Here is an 11,752-nt window from a genome sequence, read left to right as displayed (position 1 = left end):
TTTTTTTTTTTTTTTTTTTTTTAATTCTAGCCTTAGAGACGTTTGGGAACCCTGAAGACTGACTTCTTGAAGTCCTGGAGTGTGGTTGGAGATGGGTATAGGTCTGTACGCGAGAAGAGATAGCTTTGGTGAAAGGAAGCTGTTGGGCGTGTAAATAGCAAAGTTAAGATTCTAAAAAGAATTTAAGGTACCTACAGCTGAAAGAAGTTGGGGTACATTTGACCCCGGGTCTTCCCAGAAGCGCGTTTCCGTTTTCTTCCGGGCCGGCTTGACCCTCCCCAGCTCCCGTAGGCTACAGGTCTGAAGTGCCCGTCAAGATGGAAGTGAATCCCCCCAAACAGGAGCATCTGCTGGCGCTGAAAGGTATGCTTTTGCGAACTTGCTTTCCTCTTTTCTACTTTCTCCCTTCTGTCACCGTTTCTCCGGGTTTTTGTAGCCTAGACTTGTCCCCAGGCGTGTAGGCGTTGTCGTTATTGAACGCTGTCATCAGTCATCCTCTCTGGCCTATGCCTTGACACAGAACCCAAGGAAGCTATTTCACACTTCTATTTTTCAGTATTAAAAAGCCACTAGAGGGGCTGGGGATTTAGCTCGGCTGTCTAAGCGACTGCCTGGCAAGCGCAAAGACTCTGGATCGATCCCCGGTACCGCATGCCCTGCGGGCCTAGAAACCGGGCGTGGTGGCGCATGCCTGTAATCCCAGCCCTGGGAAGGCTGAGACAGGATCTCTGTGGGTCAGAGCTGTGTAGCACGACCCTTTACCAAATAAATAAATAAATGATTTTTTTTTTTTTAAACCTACTAGGGGGGCCGGGGAGATGGCTCAGTGGAATAAGCACTTCCCTGGCAAGTGCAAAGGCCTGAGTTCAATTCCCGGTTCCACCAAAAAAAAAAAAAAAAACCTACTAGGAAGACATAGATACCTGGTAAATCACTCTGATTTCTGCTGCTGCATTTATGGTTTTAACTATGTAGCCAGAGGTCCCGGCCCTGCCTAGGAGATCTCTGATGTGGAATTTAAAGTGTTTTTTCATTTTCTCTCTGTTCACGTGGCACGGTTGAAACTGTAATATTAGTAGTGTAAGACAACGTCAAGGATTTAGCACGACATACAGCATGAAACAGATTTGTTTAAAATGTTTGCAGTTTATTCCCAAGCACTGTGAATGGTGAATACTGTTTGTCCAAAATCTCCTGTCGGTTTTCATTTTCTGTACACTACAATTTTGAGTGAATCTGCTTGCCTACGGAAAAGCCTGCAAGACAGATTTTCCTGAAACTTTAAAATGTATGTCATGTCTTTTAGAAGAAATTCGCTTTTGATTTCCTCGGGACTATAGTATGTGGGATAATGCCTTCTTAGACTGAGCCGAGTAAATGTGCTTGCTGTTTCTTGCTAACTGGCTCTGTGAGGGAGGGAGAGAGAGAGATAGCTGAATTGGGCTTCCTTGTGACACTCATTTAAAGGCGATCTTCATTTTTTTTTTCTCCAATCCCTGTGATGTAGGCATTAAAATTACAGAATTCGCCGGTTCCATTTTTTAAAAAATTTCAAACAACACAAAAAAAAGTAAAAAGACAAAAAACAAAATTAGAAATGGCACAAAATTTCACTAAAGAAAATAATAGGAATTCAACAATGGTTGTTATATTGCATACTGTTGTCTTCAAATTAGTTGTTCAGGTTGCGAGATATAACCCGTAAGATTGCTCAAAAAATTATTTTAAAAAGGAGGGGAAAAAAAAACTTACGCAGTAAAGGCTCCTTTCAGTAGACCAGCAAAAATCACCAGTACAATTATCCAAGCTATCCTGTAAATATACATATATATTTCTCTTCTTTCCCTCATCCCAGTTGTTCCTTCCCTTGGAAGTTTCTTTCCCTTTCACAGTATCTGTTGTTCATTCGGTTTTGGTTGGTTGGTTGGTTTTTTTTGGGGGGGGGTTGTTTTGTTTTGTTTTGTTTTTTGTTTTTTTGTTTTGTTTTTTGGAGATAGGCTCTCACTATATAGTCTAGCCTAGCCTTTAACTTCAATGATCTTCCTGTCTCATCGTAGTGCAGGGTTTACAGACATCAACCACCGTGCTTGGTTTAGTTGACCTATTCTTTATTTCAATTTCAAATGAAGCGTGTGGCCTAGGTTTTTATTATATCTCAGAGTTTAAGCAGTTTTTCTGGAGATCATATAACTAGTAAGTGATGGAGGCAATGCTTCAAAAAAAAAAAAAGCCTGTCTCCACTTTTCCAAGATGGCGTATGTGGTGTCTTAGGAATGAAGCAGCATTTTCAGAGATCATTATCTTACTACTTTGATTAGAATGTGGAACAGTTCTGTTGGTTGCTAATTGTCATTTTACACAAATTACATACTGTTAAACAATTAAGTTCTAGTATATGGAGACCTGTTGCCATCTAGAATTTCTAGTTTTCTGTCACTCTGCATTTTCTTTTTTTTTTTTTTTCCATAATTTTATTGAGAAATAAATAGCAATGAGATAGTTTCAAATCGAATTGGTGGGGCTGGTGAGATGGCTCAGTGGTCTAAAGCACCTACTTAGAACAAGCTTAGCAAAGCACAGGGACCTCAGTTCAATCCCCCAGCACCACATGCCAGCCAGCCCCGCCCCCTGGTGGGCTGAGCTGGCCACACACATAAATAAATAAATAAAATTTTAAAAAAAATCGAATTGGTAGGACAGTTCCAATAATTAACACATTGCATATTCTCTTCCTAGTGGTTATTTGTTTGCATTTTCAAAAATAAGACATAATGAAAACAGAAACTGTATTCAAACAGACTAAAAGGACCAGTGCTTTCAATTTCGTTGATAGTTTCAGCTTTATTAAACCTCTAGTGATATTTTCCCCCATTTCCTATTAATCAAGAATTTTACAAGTTTTAATGTTAATGATGTGGGATACCAGATAGGTCAATTCCATGATTAAATTTATTTGCTTAAATATTAATATTTCAAATGTTTTAAGATACTATCTTGTTACTCTTTTGTCTTTTTGAGGCAGGGTTTCCTATGTAGTTCAGGCTGGCCTTGAGCTCACTTTGTAGCCCAGGCTGGTTTCCAACTTGGAAGATCCGTCTGCCTCAACCTCCTTAGTGCTGGAATTATAGGCATGTGCCACCACAACTGGCCTTATCTTGTTCCTTTTTTTTTTAAGATTTGTTTATTTATTTGGTACACGATTTCCCTAGATAGCTTAGACTCATAGTGATCCTCCTGTCTCAGCCTCACCAACTCAGGGATTACAGGCATGCTCCACCATGCCCAGTTTTGGTAGGCAACCTGGGACGGGGCCATCATGGCATGTGGTACCAGGGATTGAACCTGGATCCTTGCACTTGCCAGGCAGCCTGAGCTATCTACCCAGCCCCGCCTTATTACTCTTGAAAAGAGAATTTTTTCAGCCACCATCTCTTGTCAGCATTCACTGAGAGGATTATGGGATAATTAAGAGTGGTGATAATCTTAAACTAATGAGGATCTTTCCCTAGAATATCTTTAGTGTTAGTGGTTTTTGCCTTAGTTTTAGTGGGTGGTTGAGGGTGGCCCACCCCTAGTGGGAAAATGGGAAATCTCAAAAAGGGATGCCAAAAATTGCAAGCCTCCATTCATCTTTAGGGAAGTTTGTAAAACTAGCCATTGTGCTTATGTACCTGCCTGTCAAGTGTAAGGTCCCAAGTTTGATCCCCAGGAACACATACACACACACAAAAAAAAAATCCTAGCCATTGTGAATTTATGGTTTCCAAAATATCCCCTTTTTGTTTTTGTAACTTGTAACAGTTGAAACAGCACACAGGCTATGATGTCCACCTTAGCAACAAACACATTCCCAGGAACTTGTGGGAGATCCTGTCCAGTCACCAGGATGTGAGTCTCACACGTTGTCTGTGTCATGCATTTTGTAGCTGTTGTGGATCTCAGTACTCGGACTGTGGTGCTTTTCTCCATTCTCATCCTTGAGTTGTCTTTTTTTTTTTTTTTTTTTTTTTTTTTCCGGAACCAAGGATTGAACTCAGGCCCTTGTGCTTGCCCGGGAAGCACTATTCCACTGAGCCATCTCCCCGGCCCCTCCATTCTCATCCTTGAGAATGCTTGCACTGGAAGGTTGGACAGCCCACCAGCCCACCACTGGGCTGGGATGTTCCTTTTTCCATAGTTGTACATTCCAGAAGGGCAGCCATTATGGTGTTCCATTGTCTTAGCTCATTACCCATGTCTCCAAAATTGTCATATGAGATCTGAACAACATTGAAATACTCCTAAGAAGTCCACCAGGCAGGTAAGAATTCTGTGGGCTCAGGCCATACTGGGCACCAGTTATTGAAGACCCCTGCAGTGAGCCCCAATTTCCTGCCAGGTGTTATGGCTCACAGCAGAAAGATGGGGGTCGGGGAGAAAGGAAAGAGAATGACAGACAAATGGCAGTTCAGCAGGAACCTGGGATGACCAGTTGTTCATGACAAACAAAAGGCTGAGAAAATTTTATTTAAAAAGAGTTCTCAGCCTGCCAGGCACAGTGGTACACACCTGTAATCCCAGTATTTGGAGGCTGAGGCAGAGGATCATAGCTAGTTCGAGACCAGCCTGGGCTACAAAGTGAGCTCAAGGCCAGCCTGAACTGCATATTGGGATTGTCTCAAAAGGACAAAAAAAAAAAAGAGTTCTCACCCCTTCACTTGCCTCAAGTATTATGCTTCATTAGTCTAGCCTATGAAAGAATTCTCAGGGCAGGGCCCTCCCTATCAAAGGACTAAGAAAGGGTGAAGAGAAAAAAGAAATGCTTTAATTCTTGAAAGAATATTATCACATAGTTAAATCATAGTGAGAATTATGAATGTTAAGGCTCCTGGTCATATACAGATTTGACATGACATGATACACAACAAGTACATGACAGGAGTCCTAATTCATGGTCATCCTAGCAACAGAGAAGCATCATTAATGGTGGTTTTTTTTTTGTTGTTGTTTGTTTTTTTAATGTGTTTGGTACAGAGTTTCACTATGCAGCTCAGACTTGTAGTGATCCTCCTGTTTTCAGCCTCCCCAGCGCTGGGATTACAAGCATGTGCCAACAGCTGGGTCTGGTGGCTGGCTCAGCACACCCGGGGCGGGACTGGCACTACATGTGGTTTCGGGGATTGAACCCTGGTCCCTGCACTGGCCTAAGTAGCTGCTTAGTCCGCTGAGCTATCTCGCCAACCCTACTGTGTAATGATTTTTGAGGGTAAAACTCAACCTCCTTTTTTTTTCTGTAGTAGTTAGGATATGAAAGAGTACTTCATGCCATTTATGGCTTTGGGCCTGGTTAAGAAACCTAACTTGTAGGTCCTGAAAGGCTCCATTTTCAGAGTTGTACATGAACTTACTGTCAATGGCTTCATTCAGAGCAACTTAAGAAGTGCTGAGTTCTAAAGAGAAAGGTAAGAGTAGGTTTCTTGCTTTTCTTCTCTATTGGAATTAAGGAGCTGTTGTAATTGGGTCTCAGTACTACTTAACATTATGGCTAGAAGACTTTCTCATAAAATCAGCTGCTGTCCTTGCTGAAATGCAAGGTTAAACCATGTTCGTGTTATTTTTATTTACCACTGAGAATGAGATATAATCATTAAGGTTTTTTTTGTTTGTTTCTTTGGTTTTGGATTTTTGGAGACAATTTCTCCCTTTGTAAAGCAGGCTGGCCTTCAGCTCCCTTATGAAGTAGCCCAGGGTGGCCTTGAACTCATGATGAGTATCTTGCCTCAGCCTTCCAAGTGCTGGGACTGGCTAATCATTAAGTGTCTGTCTGTCTGTCTGTCTGTCTGGTAGATTTCATAACATTTTAAAGTATAGAATAATTGGTAGATAAATTTCTGATATCACTGACCTCAGTTCAGATGTCTCAGAGTTTTAAACGTTTCATTATATGAATCCAGTATTTTATACATCACTAATTTATTTTTTGTTTTAGGGAAAGTTTTAGGATTATTACTAGTTAATATATTAGTATCCATCCTCCATTCCTTTTATAGCTAGTTGAGTGAAACATCTTTGCTACTAATGTCAGGCAGGAATGATTTTAATACATATGCAATTTAGTCATATATTTTTATGAGAAATGATCTTCAAGTTTGTGGATTTGCATTCACCTTTACTAGTTGCATTTTGTTAAAATATCATACTGGGATTGGTTTTGTTTTTCTTCCTTTTATCTCTGCCTATTTGTATGCAGGCTATCCCTACCATATCTTATTCTTTGCAATACTTCCACTTTAGGTCCTGTTGCCTCTGATTTGACAAGACAGACAATCTTGTAGTAATAAGTTACATTCTAGCTCTGAAGACTTCAGCTAGTAAGTTTTCTCTTCATTAAGAGTAACTGGATTACTGCAGAATGGCTACAGAAGTAATATTACATTATCGACCATATGAGAGTGATCCCACACAACTACCAAAAATCGCAGAAAAAGCAATTCAGGATTTTCCTACTCGTCCACCATCAAGATTTATTCCTTGGTTTCCACATGATGGGTCCGAACTTCCAGTCAAACCTAAACGATCACCACCTATAATTTCTGAAGAGGTAGTTGAAGATGTGAAACAGTATTTAACTATTTCAGAACATAGTGTTAAGTCAGAGAGCTATGATTCCACAGTAGATCTCTTGGAGTTTCAACCTAGTTTGGAAAAGCAGCACTTAATCCAGTCACACACACTGAATGAACAGATGATCTCTGGAAATCTGGATGAAAAATTTAAAAAAGGAAAACAGCACAACAGGTCATGGAGTGTTTCACTTGTCAGCACTAACCGTACTGAAAATATTTCTCCTATGTCTAAAAACTTGCAAGATAGTATAAAGGCACTACATTTGCACTCGCGTTACAGAGCACGATGGACAATAGAACGCAGTGTTTGTAACAACCAAACTTTGGAAGAAATTTGGGTACAACTTAATCAAATTATCAAGCACAATGAACTTCCATCTTGTAATGCTACAATTCAGAGACATATAGGCCAAATATGGGTGTTTTGTGATGTCAGGCACTGTGAATATGTGGGAAACATTCTTAAAGAAAAATTAGCCCTTCCTGGAAAAATTAATTTATTTGTGCGTAAATATGGTATTATTTTTAGTATGTAATGAATTCTGTTGTTTTTTAGTATGTAATCAATTCTGAATGTGAAAATTATTACAATAAAAGTTTTATAAAAGCCCATAGACATGTATTTATTTAACAAATTGAAATGCTTAACTTGGGGTAGGTGCTAGGATGTATTGAGGAACATATACATGGACCCTCCCCCTATAGAGCATATCTTGAGTCACTGTTAGTCAAACAAGCTTCTTTAGAAAAACCAGTTAAACTACACTCAGTAAGAAGGCAGATATTTGCTATATAGTATGATGTCCATCATGGCAGGAGCTCAATAATGTATGGTAAATACACTCCTTAGAGGAATTATTTGTACACCGAGCTGACAAACAATGCTTTAAACCCAAGGAATCTGCTAATTTTTACTAAAGAGATGAATCTTTTCTTGACAGGCTTCATTCTACCCATAATACTGTTTTGTTCTTAATTACCTTTATACTATCTCAAATGAGGCTCTTGTGTGAAAATAATTGTGAATAAACACTTCTAAAAGTCAAGTGACAAAACTCTGGGAAGTAGGGAAAGTTTGCAGGACAACTTCTTCAGTAACTGCTTCCTTTATTTCATTAATCTCCCATCCTGTCAACTTCAAGAAGCTATTCAATACTGGATGTAGAATCATATGATGTTGGATGTATAACATTAATATTATGCTGTCTTAAGTTATGCACTTGTTTTTTATTTTTCAGGATATCACAAGGTTACAAATCAAAGTTTTACCACTCATAGCATTGTTTTTTTTTTTTTTTTTAAATTACTCGTTTGGTACAGAAAAGCAAAAATAAAAAGGTACATTCAAGATTCATGAGATTCTTCTGAATATTTTTTAAATCCAAGAATCACAGATTTTGAAAAAGCATCTTTGAGCTAGGTCAGGTGCCCATAATCCCAGCACTCTTGGAGGCTGTACCTGGAGGATTGCATGTGTGAGCCCAACACAGGGAACTTGGTGAGATTCTGTCTCAAAATAAAAAATGTGAATGGGTTCAGTTACAAAAGCCCTGGAGATAGATAGATAGATAGATAGATAGATAGATAGATAGATAGATAGATATTTGTTAAAAGTGAACATTTAAAATTTTCCTTACTCTAAGTAAATTGTTTTTTACCCCTCTGAGAAACAATAAAATTCAAAACTGGGAAATTAAAGAATGAATTTTAATTCAAATAGTGCAATGATCTTTAAAAAAAGAAAAGATTAATTTCTTTTTTTTTTTTTTTTTTTTTTTTATTTGTTTATTTATTTATTTTGTGTGTGTGCGGCCAGCTCAGCCCACCAGGGGGCGGGGCTGGCTGGCATGTGGTGCTGGGGATTGAACCGCAGGCCCTTTGCTTTGCTTAGCTTAGCTTGTTCTAAGTAGGTGCTTTAGACCTCTGAGCCATCTCGCCAGCCCAAGATTAATTTCTTATCTGCCTTAAATAATCAAGGCCCAAGAACCCATAGGAAATATTTGACTACTTCAAATATTGAGTGTAGAGATCACTTTGTACTCAATTTATGATACTAAAATATAATTTTTTTTAATTAAGAAACCACTTTTAACTTTCAAGACTAAATATAGAATTATTAGTAACCAGTTCTTTGGCTTTTTTTAAACCTTGCTTTTATTGGTACAATATTTGATTTTTTTTCCAACTAACGTTTTGTTTGGATTCTGAGGTTCATTAACTCGTGAAATAGGAAATACTGAGTTTTAGATTTCTGTTTGATATTAGCATATTTTGGATTGTTCTCTATGCAACTATACTGAAACCCTGATTTAGAAGTTCAAGTGTTAGTTTTATGTCATTAACTCATATTTCTCAGGTTATAGAATCGATAATATAAAATGTTTTTATAGTAGTTCTTTGAATCTACAAGGTGATACTTCCTATCAAGTGCTTCAGAAGAAAAGTGGTTCTTTAAATACCACTTTGAGCTTTGTTTTGTGAGACAGGGTCTCTCTGTAGCCCAGGCTGGCCTTGAACTCACTCACAGTGATCCTCCTGGGTGCTGGGATTACAGGCACATGCCACCACACCCAGGTAATCTTTTCATTTTTAATGGAGGCTTGCTTTTTATTTATCTCCCACCATTGCATCCCATACTAAACCCTATGAAAAAGAGAAAACTAGGCTTGGGGATATTGGCCAGCAGTGTAGCACATGTTTGGCAAGTTCCAGGTTCTGAGTTTGATTCTTGGTACCTCCCACCCATTCCCAAAAAAAGAAAAACAGACAAACTTTACAAGAATTTTTCTACATAATAGAAAATTAAACCTATAAATATTTGACTACTCAAGGACACTTTATCAAGTTTTTTAGATTTCTCTTGAGAGTGTATTTCTTTGTTAAGATTTGGTTTCCCCTAAAACTAGACAAAAGTGAGGAAGAAATAGCAAATAACAATTGATATTAAAACTGAGCTTAGCTGCTTAGGTAGAGCGCAAAGGCCAGGGTTCGATCCCTGGCATGTCCTGCCAGCCCCACCCCCAGGGTGTATTGAGACAATTGAGACAGTGTGGTGGCACGCGCCTGTAATCTCAGCGCTTGGGAGGCTGAAGACAGGAGAATCACTGAGTCCAACCTATGTAGTAAGACCCTGTAGACCCTGCCCTGAATACAGAAAAAAATAATAAAAAGCATGGGAACACTTTATTTTATAAAATGACGTGCTGCCAGATTCTAGAACCACAAGCCAGCTGCTAGGATGTGTGGCTTAGCAAAAGAGTGCTGACCTAACACAGTGAGCTTCTGGAATTTTAATTCAAACAGTGCAATGATCAAACAGCCCTGATCACCAGGGCTACAAATGATAAAGAAATTTATAGCAAACAATAATAAATATAAATGAATTTTTAAAACACAAGCATAGAGGAAAAACCAGAAGAAAATGTATTCAAATGTTAACCATGGTATCTTTAAATAATAAATATCACTTTTTTCTTCAAAAAAAAAAAAAAACAGCTTAGAATCTTCAGTATTTAAATTCAGAGAAATTGCCTCTTGTATAACTTTCAGGGAACCTGTTTAGCTTCAGATTCTACTTAATATTTTTAACTGGTTTCCTATTTAAAAGGAAGACTGAAAATTGGTCACACTGCACTAACAGTTATACACAGATCTCTGTGTGATACTATATTTTGGTTAAAACTCCGACTTTAAATTCTGTGAGCTGGGGCTGGAGAGATGGCTCAGTGGTCTAAAGCACCTACTTGGAACAAGCTTGGCAAAGCACAGGGACCGCGGTTCGATCCTCCAGCACCACATGCCAGCCAGCCGCGCCCCCTGGTGGGCTGAGCTGGCCACACACACACACACACAATAAATAAATGTTAAAAAAAATTTAAAAAAAAATAAAATAAATTCTGTGAGCTATTTCTGATAAGACATGACTTTCCAGGTTGATGATTGATTCCAGGCTTATAATTAATAACTACATTTCAGAGGATAATTTTTAAGTAATCATTCAGCTGAATTAAGAGCTAGAGTCTGCCATTTATCTGCTATATAATCCTTCTTGTACAAATTACTCCCACCAGGCATTATCTGGGCTTTGTACCATGAGAATAACTATACCAGTCTTATAGAACCTAATAAGAATTAAATGTATTAATACTTTTAAAAGTGTTCAGCATAATGCCGGGCACTAGTAAATACTCAGTAAATACTTGTTATACAAAGTGAATTCAGAAATCTTCAGAAGTTCTGGGTCTAACACTTGTTTACTGTTCTAATGTAACTGGTTGTCTTTTGATACTGGGAATCAAACTCAGAACCTTGAGCTTGTTGAGCTATATCCCGGCCCCTGTAATTGCTTGTTAATGGTTTCAGTTCATGAAACCTACACATTCAAGATGCCAGTTTCTTGTTAAAAAAGCTGACATTTCTCATTCATCAAAGAACTTACAGAATATGTTGTATGACGGAACTTATGTCAAACAAAAGCTGCACTGGGCATGTGGCCCATACCTATAATCCCAGCATTCAGGAAGTTTAGGCCAGAGGATTGCCATGAGTTCAAGGCCAACAAATGACCAGAGCAGCCCTCTCTGTGTTCTTTATTCTATCCGTACTACCTGTCCTTAGGGCTAGTAGCACTCACACCCAGGTAGGCTTTCCCATTACCCATACCCAGAACTATGCCAAAGCAGTCAGTAATCACACATTCTTAATGCTAGCATTGCACACGTGAGATCTCGCCACCTCTGCAAAGCCCCACTTATGACTGCATGAGACTTCTGGAGGGATATCTAGACACAAACCAAACAAGGATCATATTTAAAATGAGACCAAGATGAGAAACACGTGAAATTTGATATGCTCTTCCTAATTACAAGTTAGGTGGTACACTTTTGCATGTACTATGAATTAACCATTTAGGACTATCTACTGCTAATAAAGTATAAAGATGGCCTTCTATGTTTTATTTTCTGAAAAAGTTTTAATTTTACATTCATCTTTATTTTGTTGTGTTCAGATGGAAGTGTTTAGAAATAGTCAAAAAGATTCATTAAAAAATTGCAGTGAGGGGCCAGGGAGATAGCTTAGTAGAATAAGCGCTTGCCTGGCAAATGCAAGGCCCTGAGTTCAATCCCCAGTACCATAAGAAAAGAAAA

At 38.6% G+C, this 11,752-nt stretch overlaps 1 protein-coding gene across 2 annotated transcripts in view; it reads left to right on the top strand.

Annotated features, from left to right (window-relative positions):
- The window catches only part of Trappc13 (trafficking protein particle complex 13), a 36,076-nt gene that overhangs the window by 337 nt on the left and 23,987 nt on the right, over positions 1-11,752 (top strand). For both annotated transcript variants that reach the window (XM_023706193.1, XM_004623047.2), the window contains exon 2: positions 31-363. In XM_023706193.1, the coding sequence (XP_023561961.1) occupies positions 318-363 (46 nt within the window). In that variant the 5' untranslated portion in view covers positions 31-317. The remainder of the gene's footprint in view (positions 1-30; positions 364-11,752) is intronic.

This window comes from Octodon degus, unplaced genomic scaffold (genome assembly GCF_000260255.1).
Source record: "Octodon degus isolate 3935 unplaced genomic scaffold, OctDeg1.0 scaffold00001, whole genome shotgun sequence".
In the NCBI taxonomy this organism is placed as follows: Eukaryota; Metazoa; Chordata; class Mammalia; order Rodentia; family Octodontidae; genus Octodon; species Octodon degus.
The sequence above is the reverse complement of the archived record's forward strand: the minus strand, read 5'-3'. Positions and strand labels throughout refer to the sequence as shown.